General features: G+C 39.7%; 1 protein-coding gene across 11 annotated transcripts in view; it reads right to left on the bottom strand.

Moving 5' to 3' along the window:
- Window positions 1-23,471, bottom strand: part of ATP11C (ATPase phospholipid transporting 11C (ATP11C blood group)) — a 167,516-nt gene that overhangs the window by 32,095 nt on the left and 111,950 nt on the right. For all 11 annotated transcript variants that reach the window (XM_073799385.1, XM_073799386.1, XM_033849253.2 and 8 more), the window contains 7 exons: window positions 21,817-21,920; window positions 21,162-21,343; window positions 19,814-20,077; window positions 15,693-15,867; window positions 10,496-10,598; window positions 8,867-9,012; window positions 4,031-4,090 (listed from right to left, as the gene is read on the bottom strand). In XM_073799385.1, the coding sequence (XP_073655486.1) occupies window positions 4,031-4,090; window positions 8,867-9,012; window positions 10,496-10,598; window positions 15,693-15,867; window positions 19,814-20,077; window positions 21,162-21,343; window positions 21,817-21,920 (1,034 nt within the window). The remainder of the gene's footprint in view (window positions 1-4,030; window positions 4,091-8,866; window positions 9,013-10,495; window positions 10,599-15,692; window positions 15,868-19,813; window positions 20,078-21,161; window positions 21,344-21,816; window positions 21,921-23,471) is intronic.

Here is a 23,471-nt window from a genome sequence, read left to right as displayed (position 1 = left end):
AGATTTAATTAATATTTATAGGACATTCCATCCAAAAACAGCAGATTACACTTTCTTCTCAAGTGCACACGGAACATTCTCCAGGACAGATCACATCTTGGTCACAAATCAAGTCTTGGTAAATTTAAGGAAACTGAAATCATATCAAGTATCTTTTCTGACCACAACACTATGAGATTAGAAATCAATTACAGTGAAAAAAAACGTAAAAAACACAAACACATGGAGGCTAAACAATACGTTACTAAATAACCAAGAGAGCACTGGAGAAATCAAAGAGGGAATCAAAAAATACCTAGAGACAAATGACAATGAAAACACGACGATCCAAAACTTATGGGATGCAGCAAAAGCAGTTCCAAGAGGGAAGTTTATAGCAGTAAGATCCTACCTCAAGAAACAAGAAAAATCTCAAATGAACAATCTAACCCTACACCTAAAGGGACTAGAGAAAGAAGAACAAACAAAACCCAAAGTTAGTAGAAGTAAAGAAATCATAAAGATCACAGCAGAAATAAATGAAATAGAAACAAAGAAAACAATAGCAAAGAGCAATAAAACTGAAAGTGGGTTCTTTGAGAAGATAAACAAAATTGATAAACCTTTAGCCAGACTCATCAAGAAAAAGAGGGAAAGGACTCAAGTCAATAAAATTAGAAATGAAAAAGGAGAAGTTACAGCAGACACTGCAGAAATACAAAGCATCATGAGAGACTACTACAAGCAGCTCTATGCCAATAAAATGGACAACCTGGAAGAAATGGACAAATTCTTAGAACGGCATAACCTTCCAAGACTGAAGCAGTGAGAAACAGAAAATATGAGCAGACCAATCACAAGTAATGAAATTGAAACTGTGATTAAACATCTTCCAACAAACAAAAGTCCAGGACCAGATGGCTTCACAGGTGAATTCTATCAAATATTTAGAGAAGAGCTAACAACCATCCTTCTCAAACTCTTCCAAAAAATTGAAGAGGAGGGAACACTCCCAAACTCATTCTATGAGGCCACCATCACCCTGATACCAAAACCAGACAAAAATACTACAAAACAAGAAAATTACAGACCAATATCACTGATGAATACAGATGCAGAAATCCTCAACAAAATACTAGCAAACAGAATCCAACAACACATTAAAAGGATCATACATCATGAACAAGTGGGATTTATCCCAGGGATGCAAGGATTCTTCAGTACATGCAAACCAATCAGTGTGATACACCATATTAACAAACTGAAGAATAAAAACCATATGATCATCTCAACAGATGCAGAAAAAGCTTTTGAGAAAATTCAACACCCATTTATGATAAAAACTCTCCACAAAGTGGGCACAGAGGGAACCTACCTCAACATAATAAAGGCCATATATGACAAACACAGCAAACATCATTCTCAATGGTGAAAAACCGAAAGCATTTCCTCTAAGATCAGGAACAAGACAAGGATGTCCACTCTCGCCACTATTATTCAACATAGTTTTGGAAGTCCTAGCCATGGCAATCAGAGAAGAAAAAGAAAAAAAAGGAATACAAATTGGAAAAGAAGTAAAACTGTCACTGTTTGCAGATGACATGGTACTATACATAGAGAATCCTAAAGATGCTACCAGAAAACTACTAGAGCTAATCAATGAATTTCATAAAGTTGTAGGATACAAAGTTGATGCACAGAAATCTCTTGCATTCCTATACACTAAAAATGAAAGATCACAAAGAGAAATTAAGGAACCAATCCCATTCACCATTGCAACAAAAAGAATAAAATACTGAGGAGGAAACCTACCTAAGGAGGTAAAAGACCTGTACTCAGAAAACTATAAGACACTGTTGAAAGAAATCAAAGACGACACAAACAGATGGAGAGACACATCATGTTCTTGGATTGGAAGGATCAACATTGTGAAAATGACTATACTACTCAAAGCAATCTACAGATCCAATGCAATCCCTATCAAATTACCAGTGGCATTTTCTACAGAACTGGAAGAAAAAAATCTTAAAATTTGTATGGAGACACAAAAGACCCCAAACAGCCAAAGCAGTCTTGATGGAAAAAAACAGAGCTGGAGGAATCAGACTCCCTGACTTCAGACTCTACTACAAAGCTATAGTAATCAGGGCCTTCCCTGGTGGTGCAGTGGTTACGAATCTGCCTGTCAGTGCAGGGAACATGGGTTCGAGGCCTGGTCTGGGAAGATCCCACATGCCGCGGAGCAACTAAGCCCATCCACCCCAACTACTAAGCCTGCACTCTAGAGCCTGAGAGCCACAACTACTGAAGCCTGTGCGCCTAGAGCCTGTGCTCCACAATAAGAGAAGCCATCACAATGAGAAGCCTGTGCACCACAACAAAGAGTAGCCCCCGCTCACCACAACAGAGAAAGCCCGCACGCAGCAACGAAGGCCCAACACAGCCAAAAATAAAATAAAAAATAAAATAAATTAAATTAAATTTATATATAAAAAAAAGCTACAGTAATCAAGACAATATGGCACTGGCACAAAAACAGAAATAGAGATCAATGGAACAGGATAGAAAGCCCAGAGATAAACCCATGCACATATGGTCAACTAATCTATGAAAAAGGAGGCAAGGATATACAGTGGAGAAAAGACAGTCTCTTCAATAAGTGGTGCTGGGAAAACTGGACAGTTACATGTAAAAGAATGAAACTAGAACACTCCCTAACACCTTACACAAAAATAAACTCAAAATGGATTCAAGACCTAAATGTAAGACCGGACATTGTAAAACTATTAGAGGAAAACACAGGAAGAACACTCTTTGACGTAAATCACAGCAAGATCTTTTTTGATCCACCTCCTAGAGTAATGGAAATAATAATACAAATAAACAAATGGGACCTAATGAAACTTAAAACCTTTTGCACAGCAAAGGAAACTACAAACAAGACGAAAAGACAACCCTCAGAATGGGAGAAAATATTTCCAAACGAATCAACTGACAAAGGATTAATCTCCAAAATACATAAACAGCTCATGCAGCTCAATATTAAAAAAACAAACAACCCAACCAAACAATGGGCAGAAGACCTAAATAGACATTTCTCCAAAGAAGACATACAGATGGCCAAGAAGCACCTGAAAAGCTGCTCAACATCACTAATTATTAGAGAAATGCAAATCAAAACTATAATCAGGTACCACCTCATACCGGTTAGAATGGGCATCATCAGAAAACCTACAAACAACAAATGCTAGAGAGGGTGTGGAGAAAAGAGAACCCTCTTGCACTGTTGGTGGGAATGTAAATTGATACAGCCACTATGGAGAACAGTATGGAGGTTCCTTAAAAAACTAAAAATAGAATTACCATACAACCCAGCAATCCCAGTACTGGGCATATACCCAGAGAAAACCATAATTCAAAAAGACACATGCACCCCAATGTTCATTGCAGCTCTATTTACAATAATCAGGTCATGGAAGCAATGTAAATGCCCATCGACAGACAAATGGATAAAGAAGATGTGGTACGTATATACAATGGAGTATTACTCAGCCATAAAAAGGAACGAAATGAGTCATTTGTAGAGACGTGGATGGACCTAGAGGCTGTCATACAGAGTGAAGTAAGTCAGAAAGAGAAAAACAAATATCATATATTAATGCATATATGTGGAATCTAGAGAAATGGTACGGATGGACCAGTTTGCAAGGCAGAAATAGAGACACAGATGCAGAGAACTAACGTATGGACACCAAGGGGGGAAAGTTGTGGTGGGGGGTGGTGGTGGTGGTGGTGGTATGAATTGGGACAGTGGGATTGACATAAAAAATAAATTAAAATAAAATACAATAAAAAATAATTTAAAAAAAACCCTAACATTTCTGTGAAAACTATTATATGTATGTATTGCTGAATCACCTTGCTCTACACCAGAAACTAACGCAACCTTGAAAATCAACTATACTTCAATAAAATAAATTTAAACAAAAAACAACAACAACAAAAAACAAACAAAAAAACTACATTACAAGAAATACCTAGGGAAACAAACCTGTTGTGAGAATCCACAGAAGAACTGGTACAAAAATTGTGGCAAAATGAAACAAAGGTTCTGGAAAAAAAAATGAAGAAAAGGGTTAATGCTTTTCACTTGATCAACTTTCTAAAGTAAAACAGGAAACTCTACTCCAGATAGTCTACAGGCAGTCCTAAGTCCTTCTAATATCACAATGCAATAAACTTCTACTCCAGAGTTGTAAGGAAACAATTCAAAACAAATAATTACATACATATTAATACCAACTTTTGCCCTACCAAGGCAGAAGAGGACCTCACTTACTTTATGAGACCCTCTTGCTATTCTTGTAGGGAAGAAATGAGCTCATATAATATGAACACTTAATGGTACTGTACCTTAAATGCCAAGTGGGTTTGCAAAATCATCACAAAGTAGACTGACATAAAGCTGTAAGTCTATATTTAAAAGTCAGTTAATGCCAATAAGTAGTCAGGAAATTATAGTGTATATTGACACGAACAAGTATCAACTAATGCTTTACTGCCTTTGTTACTGCCTCATCAAACAATTAACTGTTATTATTGATCACCTACTATATGTAAAGATGACGCTGTGGGTGATACAAAAAACAAAACTTCTTACTTCTAAGGGATTTAACTGGGAGAACACTAAAAACAAACATACTAAAAAAATACAAGCTAAGAATTCATAAGGCAGAAAAAGCCACTAGGTAAGAAGATAAATACTAAAATTAACATCTTCAGGCAAAACCACCAGAACTAATATTTTCAAATGAGTGCTGTCCTTCAATATAGGCTGTGACTGTATTTCAGCACTGTTGTCACTTGTTCATGGTGTCTCTGGATTTCTCTTAGGGCAGCACCTTCAACAGCTCTATATTTTTTTAAATAAATAAATTTATTTATTTTTGGCTGCGTTGGGTCTTCATTGCTGCGCACGGGCTTTCTCTAGATACGGTGAGCGGGGGCTACTCTTTGTTGCGGTCCACGGCCTTCTCATTGCAGTGGCTTCTCTTGTTGTGGAGCACGGGCTCTAGGGTGCGCAGGCTTCAGTAGTTGTGGCACGTGGGCTCAGTAGTTGTGGCTTGTGGGCTCTGGAGCGCAGGCTCAGTAGTTGCGGCGCACGGACTTAGCTGCTCCACGACATGTGGGATCTTCCCGGACCAGGGCTTGAACCCATGTCCCCTGCATTGCTAGGCAGATATTCTTTTTTTTTTTTTTTAACATCTTTATTGGGGTATAATTGCTTTACAATGGTGTGTTAGTTTCTGCTTTATAACAAAGTGAATCAGTTATACATATACATATGTTCCCATATCTCTTCCCTCTTGTAGGCAGATATTCTTAACCACTGCACCAGCAGGGAAGTCCCCAATAGCCCTTTTTTTTTTTTTTTTTTTTTTTTGCGGTACACGAGCCTCTCACTGTTGTGGCCTCTCCTGATGCGGAGCACAGGCTCCAGACGCACAGGCTCAGCGGCCATGGCTCACGCCCAATAGCCCATTTTTGAGCCATGTCAAAAAACCAGTCTCTTTCCTTCTCTCACACATTCTCACTTGGCTAATTTACCAGGCTGGGAGACTTGAGGCCGTTTTAAAAATCCAATGGATCCTTAAAGCATGAACAACTGCCGCAGCTGAGGATATTTAGGTAAATATATACTGCAGGCTCTGGAGGACATTTCTACAGAAAACTGCTACATGTATTTTGAATAAGTCCTACAGCACCAGAGTATCGGAGCTCCCAAGGTTAGCACCTGGAAGGGCAACACTCATTCGTATGTAACAGTTCTGGCAGAATGCAAAATACTGTCTGTAGCCTTTCTAGAGTCATAATTTATGTACATAAAAGAAGTGTTCTGAGGTTGGAAGAGGCAGTGTTTGGTGTGGATTATGGGGGTGTTTTGTGGGAAGGGGAGGTCTGACCCTCCCATTAGAATAACAGTTCCATGAAAACAGGGACTTTGCCTGTCTTATTCCATTATGAATTCTCAAGCGCCTGAAACGATGCTTGGCACATGGTAACACATTCAAACATATTTGTTGATTGAATGAATAAAGAAGTTAGACTTTGAACTAGGTGTTACAGATGAATAGGATACGGTGATAGCAGGAACCAAGGTAAGGCCATATGTATTTTAAACATATAAGGTAGGGCAGGGTCAGACTGTGGAGTGCCTTAAAAGCCAGACTAACTCTTAAGACAATGGAGAGTGGAGTTTCTGGAGGACAAGTTGAAAAGTGGTATTTTCTAAACATTAACCTGGCTGAATTATGCAAGGAGGAGCGAATGGAGAAATAGAAAGCAGGAAGACCTGTCACTGCAGTACTCCAGGGGCGGGCAACAAGTTGAAGATGCAATGGCAAGATAAGAGGAAGGCAGCCAAAGAAGGTCAAAGGTATCAGAAATCATCTTGGGACAAAAGGCAGCACTTAAAAAGGAATATTGCTAAGTCAGTAACTAAGATGATAATGGGCATAGAGATCCTAATGAAGACAGAGGGCATCTACATAAATAATCTCCTAAATTGGGAACCAGGATATGTAAATTACTGACCACTGGTAAATATTAGCTATTTTAATGCTTGTTTTGTTCTTCTTAACAGAGCATTCCTTCCATCTGGTGGCAGTTGCTTGAATTGCAGGCCAAAATCTTAAAGAGGGAAACCAAGCTTCTGGAATAGGATCAGATTGCTAGGCAGATCTGTATGGCAAATCTTCACAGGCTCTCCTATTAAGGGGAGGTAAGAGAGAATAACCATCCATCCCCACGTGGGGCTGTTAAGTTACTGAGTCCAAGGCCCCACAAATCTTAACTATATAAATAACATAACCACACTGAAATGGTGGAAAAGGAAAAAAAAAGTAACTTTGGAAACAGCGTTTTGACTACATTCTCTAAGACTAAAGACAAAAACAAGTGCTCACAAATATATTTCTCAAGTTAGATTTGTTTCTCACAGGAGTATGAGTAGCAATTCTGGAACTACTTTAAGTGTACTTGAGGACTTAGCAAATAAATAAACACTATGAGGATGAGAACCAGGTTTCTCACCACTGAAGAAAGGAGTTACTAAATGGAAAAGGGAAAGGTTACAATGAATCTTGTGCTGCCGGATTTAATCAAAGGTATCTGTATAAACTGAGTTCAAGTATTGAGTTTATACAGATACCTTTAATTTCAGCCCAACAACTTCAGCTCAGTAGCGATGAGCACGACTAGCACCCAGATCTTGATTTCTAAATACCATTTGCGAATAATGGAAAGGAATAAGTGATCCTTGCAGAAAAGTCTGAATGCATCTTGCCATTGAATTGCAAGAAAAATACAAGAGGAGCCTAGAACATCATGTGGTACCAGAAAATAAACAAGACTTCAAAAAAGGTTAGGGCCGGGGGAGGGGGAAGGGGTGAGGAGGGAGGAACGGAGAGTTGCTACTCAATGGGTATACAGTTTTAGTTGTGCAAGACGAGTAAGTACTAGAGATCTGTTGTACTTAACAATACTGTACCATATACTTAATAATCTGTTAAGTGCATAGAGCTCATGTTAAGGGTTATCACAATAAAATAAAAATTTAAAAATGATGGGGACATGGTGAAAGGAAACAGGCACCAAATCTGTGACAATTTGAGTAACAGAATGAACAATGATAGTAATGAATTTCAACATAGAATAAAATATCTACTTTAACAGGAGAATGCTCTTTTCAAGTGAAACCACACAGAGCAAAAATGAGGGGTCTTGAGACCCTCAGAACACCATCTGAACCAGCTTATCAAAGTTGACATTATCATGAGACATACTGACAACATGTGCCTCCGGATATGATGCATTCAGCAGGTTGCAATAGCGCTTCTGTGGTAATTGTGCCCAAATGCAAAACCTGAGTCTAATGATAGGCAAACATTAGACAAACCCAAATTGAGGGACATTCTACAAACTAACTGGCCAGCACTCTTCAAACATGTTAAGATCATTAGGACAAAAAAGACAGGAACTATTCTAGGTTAAAGAAGACTAAGGAGATCATGATCCTTAAACGCAAGCATGAGCCTGAAATGGACCACAAAAAGAAAATCTGTGGGACCATTAGCAAAATTCCAGTACAGTATATAGACTAGTTAATAATGTGCCAATTAACATCAATTTACTGATCTTGGTAACTATGTTGTGTGTTATCTAAGGTGTTAACAGTTGGCAAAGCTGGGCAAAGAGTATATGAGATTTCACTAATTTTGCAACTTTTAAAAAGTATGAAATTATCTCAAAACAAAAAGTGAAAAAAAACTTTTAAAAACTATATAGAATAGAACATAGGACAGGAGATCAAGTTCTGGTACATGTCTAAAACAGGCAAACCTAATGCGTATGTTGCATAAATTATATCTAAATTTATGTGCTATACGCCATATACGTTACTGTATATCACAGAGTAATGTAAATCAGATTAGTCGTTGTTTGGTGCAGGGGTGGAGAAGACTGGAAAGGAGCACAAGTAAACTTTCTGGGGTGATAGAAATCGTCTATATTTGGTTCGGGTGGTAGCCACATGGATGCATACATTTGTCAAAATTGAACTGTAAACATTTAATGGGTACATTGTACTGTATTTAAACTATACTTTAAGAAAGTTGACTTAAAAATTTTCATCTCAAATCTCTTGCATTAAAAGGAATTTCTGGTTTCTGATTCGTTAAATAGACTGCCTCTGTTTTGCTGACCACAAATTTCAGTACTAAGACAGTAAAAGAAACATGAAAAAAGAAGGAAAAGATACCTACAACCAAGCTGAGCCAATGCTGGGTTAAATAGTCATAAGTTAAATCACAAGTATTTCATCACATACCTTATAGAAGAAATACTGTACAAGGTGTGCTATTCTCACATAATATAGGTGTCCGTGAGCCAACAGCAGTTTCTTTAAATGTTTAAACTTTGGGACAGAATAATCACTATTTCTGGCTGCTTGGCGACCTTCTTTGCCTTTGATACCTAAAAAAAGAAAAATCTCTATAGGGTGAGTATTTTTATAGAATAAGTAACCACCTGACTTGTTACTTTCGTATTTTTTACTTGCTTACATGTATAGTTCAGTTGAATAGTTTAGATTTGCTTTCTTAAGCAAAAAGTGCTTTCAACAGTGACAGTGAGACTTACCAATAAAAAGTAAAATTATGTTTAATTGACAATTACCTATTTATAACAAAACATAAAATAATTAATAGAATCATTATTTTAATCGTTATAAGGCAAAAATTATCCTGAGGAAATAGTTAAATCTGAAAATTATTTTAAAGGTACTTATTTAGTAAGTGATTAATCATGCATGGCACCAGACTAGATGCCATACTAAAGCAACTCAGAGACCTGGGGATTATGGTCTAAGAGCTCAAAACTGAAGAGTTATAATGAGATGGTTAAGTCCTTATATTGAATGATACTGAGTAGTGGTTGGCAAACACTTGCTCCGGTCCAAAATGTTCATAAGGCAGTTGGTTCACACCAAAGATCCTTGAAATTTGGTCCTGTCCAAAACGTCAAGACATTTGGACTATAAGACAGCTGGTCCATGCCAAAAGGTCTTTGAAATCTGGTCCGGTCCAAAATGTCCACGAGCATGTTTGGTCCATGCCAAATGGTTCTGGACAGGACCAAATTTCAAGGACCTTCTGCATGGACCAAATGTGCTATGGACGTTTTAGACAAGACCAAATGTCCTGCAAGGCTGAGTAGCAGTCCTAGTACTCCATGAGCTCAAGCAGCTTTAGGCCATTTCCACAGTCAATAACCAATGAGTTGAACTAGAGTTCCACACTAAGTAGGGTTACTTGCAAATGGAAAGAATTTGGGAATCCAAACTGTGGTACAATAATCCCCAAGATACTATTTCCATTATTTCTCGCCCACCAAAAAACCACTTGCTGGGGTGTTAGGATTGCCTCCCAGCAGCCTGACAGGGGAAGAAAGGGTGCAGGTTTTAGAGAAGCTGTTGTTGCATGCCGACATGTAAATTCACCACTACAGCCCAAACCGCCACGCAGAGATATTGCCATGTGGAGAATCAGCCAGCCAATTATCGTCTCTCAGTCCCAAACAGTTACAGATCTCAAAAGATATAGTGCAGCAACATAAGCAGGCGATCTGGCCAGGGGCGAAAAATCAATAAAATTTCATGCATGCTGTCAAAAGTGAGAGCTAAATGATCAACTGCATGGCTAGTAGGTTTGGGAAATTCACTTTACTTGGCTAATATAATAATATCCTCCAACTTTGTGTTGCTACATTCCCACCATGGGTAGGACTTTGGCATGGACATATTCCACGATCCGATGAGGACCTTCTTTTGATAAACAATGATCATTCCCAAATTCGGATTCAAGATGAGCAACCAAAACAATCTCTAGAATAATAAGACCACTCTACCTAAAAGCAATACTGATACCTTACAGCTGCCATCTCATTAGATGTTTCTTACCTATGCCCACATGGGATTCCAAGATCATACTAACATCATTGGCACCATCACCTATCGACAGTGTTATTGGGCTGCCTTTTAAATTCTTCACCATTCTCACAATCTAAACATTAAATACAAAAGAGGTATAGAAAAGGTCAAAGCAGAATGTGAGATTGTACTACATTGTGGGTATTTGCCTCATTCACACTTGTAAATGGAGGCCTTCAAACAGAAAGGTAGCTTGTGCATATAAGTACAACCAGTCTTGAATTCTCAGGGGCAGAAGAACACAGCTTTTCAAAATGTAATACCGGCGCCCACTTGTTTCTGGTTTTGCGAATGTATGAACTGTCAAAAACCATGCCTCATACCTATATTAGAGGTCAGCACGCTTCCCTCTTTTGTCATTGCTTCCTGTGTCCTTTCAGATCACGTATTGAATGAGAGAAAGTGGAGACCAGAGAGCCTATTTGGGGAGACATGCATAGGGCTACCAGGACAAAAGTGGGCAGTGAGAGGACAATGTTTTTGGTTACCGCTCCCTCTCTCCTCCCTGCTGACACTCCCACCTCCCCTCGGTGCATGCCAACCCTTATTTCCATCTAGCTGCCGACTAAACTTTACTAAATCACCCAGTGCCCAATATGATATGATATGATCTCTCATACAGGTAGCTGCATTTCAAAAGGGGGGCGCCTTAAGGTGATGAGCTTTGCATAAAGATGCCCGAGATATGTGTATAAAGGCTGTCATTATTCCCTGAGTGTCTCTTAAAGATGTGTCGATGGCACAGTGCAGCTCAATGCTGTGTTCATGGTAAGTATTGAATAAAAGAAATGTTCTTCTGGCAGAGTTACTTGTGGGAAGAGTATTGGGTAAGCCGCTGTCCTCCCACCGTATGTTTTAGATAATGACTGCTTTATGTGTCAACCCTCAAAACCCCTTGGAATCTAGCAGCTTTTAAAAAGCTTATGTAATTCAGTAGTTAAATAATGCCTTGCAAAAATTTTGTACCCACAATGGCTTTCACCAGGTAACATAAATAAAATCCATTTTCAGATAACTGATTAAAAAAATTTATACGAGGCAAAACCATCCTGCAGTCTTTTCTTTAAACAAAATTCAGTCAGGTTTTAGTTGTATAAAACAACATAACCCAAAACCCCTACATCCAATCCATTTGACACAAAAATGATGTTACTATGAAATGCCGGCTTTCTCCCAATCCTTCACCTCAACTTGGTTCTTTTTAAAAACTTTATAAGAGTGTCAGAAATAATCTGTAAGTGAGTCATCCACAAAAGTAAACTTGTGTTTAATGGGCTACAATACTGGTTAAACTAATTGCACTTGTTATACTGTATGCAGTAATGATTTAAACTACAAGGAAGAAAAATGCAGCCAGGGAAGGCAATAAAATTATCAAGGGTGACAGCTTCTGCATGAAAACATAGATTTAAAAAGATGAAAGCTTGTCCTTGTGGAAAGATAAAAGGATATATTGTCATGGACCATAAAACCATGAAAGATCTAGGTAGATAAACATGGGAGTTTTTTTTTACTGAGTCCCAGGCCACCTGGATTAAGAACTTCTCTTCAATCTCTAGATAGCTTCACAAAAAAGAAATCAATTTACCAAAAACTATTTATTGATCAACTATAACTACATGCAATACAATGTGCAAAAGCAAAGTGCAAATATCCAGAAAGGATATACCGCTTGGTTTCATACCTCAAGAAGCATATAATGGGGAATGGATACAATAATATCAGATAATCAGATTAACGATACAAGACAACAACACACAATACCTATGCAAGGGAATATATAACACTGTCATCTAAGTTGTCCACATAAGAAGGCCCGTGATGTCAGAGAAGGGAGAGGACACTACATGCCAGAATGATCAGAAATGATTTTATAGAAGGAAGGGTGGTTTGATCTAAATCATAAAAGACTGGTAAGATGTGCATGGATGGGGAAAAGGGGGTTGGAGCAGTATCCCACGGAAAGGGAAGAGCATAGCATGTTCTAAGGCACACAGCCAGTTAAGTACAGTATATGCTTAGAAAACAGATCTGGTTTGACCAGACCAATGAGTTTTTGTACAGGGGACATGGATAGGTATATATGGGGCCACATCAACAGGGAGCAATATTATGAAAGTGGCAACAGGGTGCAGGAGAAATGGGAAGAAAAGGCCAGACTGCAGGCAAAGAGAGAAGTTAGTCCACATGGAGTTCAATGAGCTGTTTAAGTCCTGGACCTGGAAAGTAATGGAAAGAAAGACATGGAAAAGACAGTGTACTAGAAAATGGACAGAATTTGGTGACTGAGACCACACGGAAGGGTAAAGCATGGGGGACGTCAAGGTTTTGAATCTAAAGACCTAGAAGTATAGTGAGCTCAGTAATAGATGTAAAGGGACTTCCCTGGTGGCGCAGTGGTTAAGAATCTGCCTGCCAATGCAGGGTACAAGGGTTCGAGCCCTGGTCTGGGAAGATCCCACATGCTGTGGAGCAGCTAAGCCCGTGCTACACAGCTACTGAGCCTGTGCTCCAGAGCCCACAAGCCACAACTACTGAGTCCGTGGACCTAGAGCCTGTGCTCCGCAACAAGAGAAGCCACCGCAATGAGAAGCCCGCGTGCAGCAATGGAGACCCAACGCAGCCAAAAAAAAAAAAAAAGACAAGGAAAATGACAATTTGGGCTCTAGAGAAGGCTGAGCTGAGGTGACAATGACACACCCAAGAACATGTGCTCAGTAAGCAACTGGAGAAGTAAAGTAGAACTCCAAAGATTGGGATTGGAGAAGTGACTTGAAAATCACCTATGTGGGGACTTCCCTGGTGGTCCAGTGGTAAAGAATCCGCCTTCCAATGCAGGGGACGTGGGTTTGATCCCTGGTCAGGGAACTAAGATCCCATATGCCGCGGGGCAATTAAGCCCGCACGTCACAATTACTGAGCTCGCACGCCTCAACAAGAGAGAGAAAACCCGCACGCCGCAAGGAAAGATCCTGCATGCCTCAACGAAGATCCCGTGTGCAGCAACTAAGACCCAATGCAGCCCCCCAAAAATCAATCAATCAATCAAATAAATATATAAAAATGAAAATCACCTATGTGGCCATGACAGATGAGTAGGTGATATCCTGGAAGAGGTGATGATAGTGAGGGAAATAAAACAGACTAAGGACTGAACCACAGGGGGCTCCATAGTCTGGGTGAGAGAAGCAGCACAGTGTTAGGAATTCAGATACTGTCCTGGGCAGTGGAGAAGTTAGAACCCAGGTGAGCAATTTGAGCAGCAGACAATGAATATAGGAGGAAAAAAAAGGGAAAGAGGTATTGCCTTTGACTAAAGGGACAGATTTCTATGTATACTGTTCTGATAGGATCTGCTTCCCCAGCTGGGGCTAACCAAGGCTCTTATGGTTGAGGAAAAGAAGAGCACCTGATTGTGATGGAAATTGAAAGTGAGAAGAAGGCAGACAATGCCCTAAATTAGGATGGGCTGTGTGCTTGCGCATGCGTGCATGCATGTGCGAGGTAGGGGGCAGGGTGTGTAAAGGAGAAGGCAAAGACACAGCGCCATCCGCTAGGTCTAGAGCAAGCAGCTGAGGGACGGGAAGAAGCAAGACCAACACATATAAAAGAATACAGTGTACGCAGAAGTGAAGAGGTGTGTACCTGAGATTCTAAGGTTCCCGAGACTCAGTGAGTACAAGGAAGCAAGGTGAAGTAGATCAATGCGAGCAAGAGGAGCTGGAAAAGACAAGACACCCGAGGTTGCCCCTGCATTGGGTTTTATTAGGAGTAAAACTTTTGTTAGGCCAAGAGGAATTCAGAGGGAATTCCAGATGAGGAAATTATATGAGGGAAGCTTTAGAAGTTGGTGTGAGCATGGCACGTGGAAGGGACACAAAGGGGGAACAACCAACAGGAGTGGATGATTCTCGCTGGACGTGAGAGTGGTGGTGGACACAAAATATGTACGGACACATTGAAAGGGTCGACAGGGGTGGCCCCGAGTACCATATTGAATCATCTGCCCTTCATCCTAAGGGACTAGGAAACTACTGAAAGGTTCTGAGAGAGAATATATGATGGGGGAAGTACTGTTTTAACAAGATTAATTTGGGAGTATGGGGAAAGAGATGGAATGGAGAAGGGTGAAAGCAAGGAGACTAATGAGAAGATTAAATCAAATAGCCTGTGTGTAAAGTCCTAAGGTCTTGCTTGCACTAAGATGGAGATAAAAGGTTTAACAAGGTGGCACCACAATGAGAGCTATGACAAAAGGTAGGATCAGTAGGACATGGTGACTATATATGGAGTGAGTGAGAAGAAAAGGATCAAAGGCAGTTTGGAGACTTAGGGAGCCAAAGAAAAATGTCACTGGTAACAGGAATAATAAAGATAAGGGATAAAACAAACTGGCCTGAAGGAGAAAATTATAATATCTGTCTTGGATACTAGAATTTAATGTTACAGTGGGGAATCCATATAGAGCCGTCTAGCAGGCAGCTAGAAATATGAGACTTAACAAAAAGGAAAAGTCAGGACGAGAGATATATCATCAATGGAAGTCATAGAAATGGATGTGCTTATCCAGAGAGATAGGATGTAAGTGAAGAGCCGAGGGAAGACATAGCCCCCCCCAAAAACTGACAATTAGGGAGAAGACACAGGATGAAACAAAATAGAAAGACACTAGGTTGCCAAGAAGGGAAAAAAAAAAGGACCGTGGACCATCACAGAAACCAAGGGAGGAGAGTTTAAAGGAGGACATAATTGGCAGTGTCAACTGCAGTGGAGAAATGAGGAGAAAACGAAAGACAACACAACGGGTTCAGCAAGGAGGTCACTGCTCTCCTCCAGGAGATGCAGCAGAGTAAGGTGAGAAGAAAGAATGCATGGGGCTAATGGAATAGTGGAGCCAGGAGCAGTGGGATGAAGGCAGCAGGCACCAAGCACTCATTAGAGAAGTCTGCAAAGTGAGGAATTAGACAGCCAGCTTGAGGAGACAAAAAGGTGAAGCACAGGTTTAATTCAAATCGGTGGGAAGACTTCTGAGTTGGACCACGTAGAGGAAGAATCCAGGGAAAATATAATAAGGTACACAGGGCTCTTTGAAGAAAATTAAAAGTGAACATTTGCACATATGCGTACAGAAGTACCCAGAATGGAACATTAACTAACATTCAGTTACCTGGGCTTTCTGTAACGGTGCCATCCGACAGCAGAGCACTGCAGTGCACTTCATACAAATTTGTAGGAAAATACTTTTGTAATTGTTAGAACCAGAGTCTTGACTAGAATTTAATATGAGAGACAACGTGGAGCCATCAATGATTAATCCATATTCCTGATGTTCTGTCCATGCTCTGAAAAAGAAAAACAATGCTATATTTGAAGCTACTATACATTGCTATTTAGGAACTTTAAAAAACCACTCAGAGGAGGGTTATCATCAATCTGGTTCCTGGACGTGTAAATTCTAAAGCAGCAACCGACCCTATTAATGACACAACAGAGACTTTCTATCACATCTTTGAGACTCAAGCTGCCCATATAGATAGCACTAAGTTCTAAATATAAAAATAATGGACTTCTAGCAGCCAGTCTCCATATAAGAAACTGAAGGTGAATTTTGGAAATTACAGTTCCATCAAACTCTGATATGAAGACAAATCATCAGTCAATCTGAAAACTGCTTAACAATGCAGGGAAAAGACAAAATGGCTTTGGGGTATACAAATCACAGAAGATATTCTTAATATCTTTGCCCGAATGACAAAACCTATCCATAGACCTGGCTTCTCAAATATGATGGACTACTAAAAAGACATAGTGTTCATTAAAGAATAGCATACAATAATGATATATGTTCCTTAAATAAGTATCATTTTATACTAGACTAGTGGTTTTCAACCATAGCCTTCCCATGAGAGTCATCTGGGCAGCTTGAAAAAAAGCCCATGTCTTAGGTTTACCCACAGACAAATTAAATCAGGGTATCTTGGGCAGGGCTTGGTTACATATAGGCATGTTTTAAAAGACTCCATAGGTGATTCTCCTGTATAGCCAGGATGAAGTAGTATTAGTTGCCAGGAAAGACAAATATAACAGGTGCTGGACTTCCCTGGTGGCTCAGTGGTTAGGAATCCGCCTGCCAATGCAGGGGACACGGGTTCAAGCCCTGGTCCGGGAAGATTCCACATGCCGTGGAGCAACTAAGCCCGTGTGCTGCAACTACTGAGCCCGCACGCCTAGAGCCCTGCTCTGCAACAAGAGGAGCCACCGCAATGAGAAGCCCGCACACCGCAACCAAGAGTAGCCCCGTTCACAACTAGAGAAAGCCTGCGAGCAGCAACAAAGACCCAACGCAGCCAAAAATAAAATATAAATAAATTTATTAAAAAAAGTATATATATATAACAGGTGCCAAGTATTTAAGAAAAACATATGGGGGAAAACTTACAATTGAGAAAATTCTACCAATTAACATTTTAATTTTTTTTTTTGCAATTAACAAAAAAAACACCGATTAATCAATTTCTGCTCAGGAAATCTTGGGTGCCATTTGAGAACCGCTGCAGTAGATGTATTAAACATAGCAGGATCTCATCGTTATACAATAGATTCATTTGTCTGATTTTATGCTCCTCAAAGCTTAATGTTTAAAGGAATCTTGTTAAAATTCCTGGGAATCTTGTTAAAGTACACATTCTGATTCAGTAGTTTTGGGGTGGGATATGAGATTTTGCATTTCTAACAAGTTTCTGGTGATAATGGAGCTGCTGTTCTATGGACTATGAATAGTGAGAGCCTAATATGCCTCTTCCTTCCTTCCTTTCATATTCTGCTTCATGATATTATGAGCATGTTTTATTCACTAATTAGAGATATCAATCATGCATTCTCCTTTGCTCCCCTATTCACAGAGCTGACAATGAGCAGAAAACAGTAGCTCAATAATCAATCAAGTAATATTTGGTCTCTAACTAGGCCATATAGAAGAATGGAAAGGATTATTAACTAATCTTTCTTTGGAGAATAGAAAATCTCCTTGGGGTAACAGAAGCACACATGAGAGAATATACCCAACCAAACATGATACTAAATGGTTAATATGTGAAAAGAATGGATACATGTATATGTATAACTGAATCACTTTGTTGTACACCTGAAACTAACACAACATTGTTAATCAACTATACTCCAATATAAAGTAAAAATGTTTTTAAAAAGGTTAATATCCAGTGATTGGGACAATAAATACACACCAGGAAAGAACAATGGTTTCTTTGTGAGGTATGATATCTGAAATGGAACTTAAAAGACAGGACAGAAAGAGGTGAAGAAAAGAGGGAATGTATGTGTGGTGTACTAAGAAAATAAACTGAAAAGGTCACCTGGGGCCTTTGGTACGACCTGATTCTGTGGGTAATAGAGATCCACTAAAGGTTTCTGAGCAGGGCTGTGACATGGGCAGTACTTTATACCTAAGGACCACTCATCTGGCAGAGGGGCTTACGTGCTCTGAGGCACGAGTTACTAGGAATCTGATGGGGAGCGCCAGTGGAGAGAGTGGGGACATGGGTAAGGCTTGGTGGCTGATTTGAAGTGGAAGGGACAAAGGAGCAGAAGCTGGCAAAAGGGATCCTGTGTCTGATGCTTGTGTAACTTGGGGAAAGAGTGTACCCAACTCCAGATGAGTCAGGAAGAGGGAATGTTGAGATGGTGAGTTCAGTTTTCTATAAGCCCTGGCTTTTACAAAAGTGCCCAAGGGCTCCCAAATGGTGCTATGGACTGAATTGTGTCCCCCCTGAAGTCCCATGTTGAAGCCCTAACCCTCAATGTGATGATATTTGGAAATGGGGCCTTTGGGAGATAAGTTTAGATGAAGTCATGAGAGTGGGGCCCTTATGATGGGATGATGGGATTAATATCCTTATAAAAAGAGGAAGAGACACCAGAGCTTCCTCTCTCTCTGCCAAGTAAGGACACAGCAAGAGGGCAGCATTCTGCAAGCCAGGAAGGGGGACCTCACCAGAACTCGGCCATGTTGGCACCCTGATCCCATACTTCTGGTCTCCAGAAATGTGAGAAATAAGTTTCTATTGTTTAAGCCACCTGGTCTCTTGTATTTCGTTATGGTAGCCCGAGCAGACTAAGATAAATGCAAGTAAAACACATGTAATCTGGACTGCCTTTATAAGTACCATTTGGTTAAAGGAAGGAAACATTTATCATAGGCAATTAATAAAAACCTGTTTACTCTCACTGATGTCCAAGTAACAGAAGAACAACAGCTGTTTTAAAATTGGCCATAGCCTCATGAATGTGGGCTATTCATTTTTAAAGTCTGTTTAAACACTAGTGATGAGGACACAGATAGAGCATAGTTGTTAAAAGCATGGGCTCTGGAATTGGGTAGACTTGCTCTACACCTTATTAGCTGTGTTATCTCGAATAAATCACTTCATCTCTCTGAGCCTTAGTTTCCCTATTTCTAACAAGAAGAAAATAAGATTGTGTTACTGGGTTGCTGTGAAGATTAAATGAGAATAATTTAAAGTGCTTAATGTTGTTCCTGGAACAAAGAGGGCACTTAAGAAATGTGAAATAATATTATCTACGGGTCTTTGGATTTACTGCAGACACATCCTGTGGCATTCCAGAAGAGGAAACTGATTTGCTTACGGCCAAGGTAAATTCCAGTAATGGGTTTAGACAAAGCTAGGCCTTGGTCAATGTCAAGTATAGGAAAATGTAACTCTGGGTATTGAATTATTGTGGATCAGTGGCTTTCCTTGAGAACCTTAGATTCTACAGGTTCTTCCTAAGCAGCTTGTTGAAAGCAGTCGAGTGGCCATGCTATCAAGTATTTGGTCTCCTTTGGAGCACTGGGGCATGAAAATTCACACAGAAAATGCCTCCAGGACTTCGACCTGCATGGAAACTGTTTTAGAGACTGATTTTATTACATTCAATTTAAGAGACCATGAAAAGGAATATTTTTTCTTAACATGGACCAGGACAGAGTACCAATGATAAGTACCCAGACCCTAAGTATTTAGAAAATGAACCACTTTTCTAAAGCATGAGGAGGGCAGGGTTTTCTTTTAAATGAAAGAAGAGGTGGAAAGTGCCAAATAATCTCAAATGGGCCATTAGCCAAGTCCTCAGGAAAGGTTCTAACTTACAAGGATAAAGCACCTGCAAACAAAGACTGATAAATTACAGAAAACGGAGCCTTCTGCATAAGCAGCTGTGATTTACATCTGTACCAATGTCTAAATATAACGAATTGATGTACTTTCTTACTTTTTAAGGCTTCTAGTACTTTTAGGAAATTCATGCAGCAACTTTTTACGATATTCAATCAACAACTCATGTAATCGATCTTCTTTCCGTTCGCTTTCTTGGATGGTTTTGGTGGTCAGCTCCAAGAGCTCGGTGCTGGTTTGAAAAAGGCGGCAGGCATAGCAGGTAGATTTGGCTGTCTCCATCTTGTCCCCAGTAAGCACCCAGACTTTCAGACCTGCTGCGTGCAGGGCTTCAATGGTCTCAGCGGCTTGATCTTGTAGCCTGGAAACACAAAGGAAACATTGTTATCTTTGAAAATTCCTGACACAGATTCTACAAGAAGGCTTGTTAAAGAGAATGTCCTTATAATTCATAGCAATTCTGGAGTCCTGACATGTTTTAACAGTTGTTTTTCTTATATATCCTCTACCATTTCTGAGCATACTCTTTCTGGCATAGTTTTACTTATTAAAGTACATTTCAAACAATGAGGTTTGGAAAGTTTATGTTTTCTATCTCACGATACAAATACTTAACATGGTTCAAAACAGAAAGGGCCAGACACAGTCTAATGAGATACTGAAGAAAGTTAGCGAATCCCCATCCCTGAGGAGCTGGAAGTTTAGGAAAGCCAACCATTCTGAAGGAGATTTTAAGCATTATTCTGAAAGGCAAGGGTAGAAGAAGAGTGATACTTTGCATTCCTTTTGGTCAGAGAATAACAATGAAATTAGACTAAATGAATTCTATTAGAACTTTAATACCTTCCAATGAATATATGTTTATAACTTCATGTTTGGGTTAAGCCTCACAATTTGCATTCATAGCTTCTAGAAAACTCCTAAAATAGAATCTAAAACTTATTTTTTCAAGCAGATCAATTCTGGAGCCCTATAATCATGTCTGGCAGAGCTCAGCCTGTATGGTTAGGGCAAATTATTTTAAAGTATGCAAAAATATGCTCTAGTCTGTTAAACCAGGTTAGAATGAGCTCTCATGTTGTTTGCTCAACCTTGAATTTCCCTTCTGCTCATCTGTCTTTCAAAATTGTACCCATTCTACCAAGCACCAACTCAAATGGTGTCTCTAGCACAAAGCTTCCTACGCACAGTAAGACTACTTCATAAATACCTGCATAAATGAAGGGTGGCTTAGTAAGTACTCAAAACGCCTTAGAGATGACAGATTCATTCTTCTAAGTCACAAATGTTTAACTTAAAAATTATTCCCACAAACAGTTCAAAATCTGATGTACAGACAAAGCTGAATCATGGATTTCAAAACTTGAGAATGAATTACCAATCTGGACAGATACCACCTTAAATGACTGGTCATTAAAATAACAAGAATATCATTTTCTAGTTACTTGTCTTCCACTGCAGTGGCTCCAATTAAATTCATGTTTGTCTCAATCTCATCAAAAACCTTTTCCATTTTTTCTTCTCTGTCTTGTAAGGCCATTTTTGCCTCTACGAGCTGTCTGTTAATTCTTTCATAATCATCTGGAGCAATTTCTTTGAAGGCTACACAAAGTGTCCGATACCCATCCTAGAAGCAAGGTAGGAGATCTCTAGTTATCCAAATAATGAATAAAAACAAACAAACAAAACACACTCTTTAAATACTCTTGCTTTACCACACAAAAGAGAAATTGTGACTAATTTCCTTTTTAGTTAAAAAAGGGGAAAAAAAAGAAAGAACAGATTGCATTGCGTTAACATTCAATTAGGTTCGGAATAACAAAATAATAGCTCTTGGGGTTAAGAAAAAAAACAAACAAAAAGCAGAACATAAAACAAAGGTTCTTGAAAAGTCTTCAAAGGGTGCAAATTCTGAACAGAAACTTGCTCCAGGATGTTTTATATTAAAATAAGGAAAATAATATTACAAAATCCCCAAATATAAAAATAGGCCATAAAAATAAGCTAAAATTCATTTCAATAGTCCTTTAAATAGCAATCCATAAACGTAGTCATCTCTAGCATTTCTCTATCTACTGGGGGGAGGGGGTGTAGGCTCACCATTGCGTTACGTTCCACATGGACTTTAGTTAACTCAATTTCATGATTTTGCACCCTGGGGAAAACTGCTGAGTCGGCTCCTTTACAAAAGAGAAGTATGTCTCCTAAAATAAAGAATCAGAGTACTTGACTTACTTAGAATTAGGATTTTAATAATACATAACTATTAAGGTGGCCTCTCCCACCCAGCAGCTGTGTATCCTGAGCCTGCCTTGGAATGTTCATCCAAATGGAAGCAGCCATCTTGACCTTCACTCTGTCAGGACAACATTCACCACCTCTTGGGACCAACAGACATAATTAATATCTCAGAGTTTACAACATGCACCTCTGTTAAAAGAAACTTCCTTCAAGTGAATCACAGAAGACGGTGCTTGTGTCAAGGAGCTGCATCTGAATTCTCTTTGAGGATGTTGTCAACCATGGTCTAAAGTTCACATGTGGCATCTACAGATGTCAAGGACCAAACTCAAGCTCAAACACGATAAAATCATTTTGAAAGACTATACACATTAGCTTTTAAAACAGTAGCTTGAAGGTTTTCACCGGAAACTGGAGAATAGCTCTGTAGAATGCTAGTACAAGTACAGCTTTATACCAGTCCATGCACCCAGGAAAGTAGACAGTACCATTAAGAAGGACACTCTGGGGCTTCCCTGGTGGCACAGTGGTTGAGAGTCTGCCTGCCGATGCAGGGGACGCGGGTTCGTGCCCCGGTCCGGGAAGATTCCACATGCCGCGGAGCGGCTGGTCCTGTGAGCCATGGCCGCTGAGCCTGCGCGCCCAGAGCCTGTGCTCCGCAATGGGAGAGGCCACAACAGTGAGAGGCCCGCGTACCGCAAAAAAAAAAAAAAAAAAAAAGGACACTCTGACCTTATAAGGCAAAGTGCTAAGTTCAAAAAGTTAAAAAAGGGTAACTCTGAGGTCAAGGCCCTTGATAGACCACTTCCTCAGACATCTTACCATCTGCAGTAGAACGTGGACGTGCATGTATACAGGTAAGAACAGCAAGTATTCCAAATGTTAGGTGTTTTTAAAAAAATTTTCTCTCACATAGCCACAATGTGTTTAAAAGTCATAAAACAAATTCCACATTCACATATAATGAAATCAGCATCGTGACTTTGCAGTCACACCACAAAGTATGAATAAGGTAGGATATATTCCCTGAAGGGTCTAAATCTTCCCCTTCTCATACTAAGACATTTTCAACAGATTTAATACTAAAAAGTAAATTACTAGAAAATAAATCAAGGATATTTTGGAAAACCACCTGGAGACAGACAGACAGACAGACAGACACACACACACACACACACACACACACACACAGAGGAATATGAGAGCCCACAAACGAAGCAGGAATGGTACCCATGGGTCTTGCTGAATCTGAGCAGAAGGCATCCCAGTCACCATGGCTCCTCCCAAGAACATGGGGGAACCCTGAAATGATGGTACTGTTTCCCCTGCAAAGGGCAAGCTTCTTTACTGTGTTAAACAAACAGCCCAGGCTGCTAGAGTAAAATCACATGCCCTTTCCCAGCAGTCAGGCCCTTAGTCATCTCTAGCTTACCTGTTTCCAGGAAGTGTAAAGCAGTGGGGAATTAGGAAGGTCAGAGAGGGATAACCAGCAACTCTCTACACTCATAGATTCT

This window comes from Tursiops truncatus, chromosome X, assembly GCF_011762595.2.
Source record: "Tursiops truncatus isolate mTurTru1 chromosome X, mTurTru1.mat.Y, whole genome shotgun sequence".
NCBI classification, from domain to species: domain Eukaryota; kingdom Metazoa; phylum Chordata; class Mammalia; order Artiodactyla; family Delphinidae; genus Tursiops; species Tursiops truncatus.
This window is presented reverse-complemented; position numbering and strand designations above follow the sequence as displayed.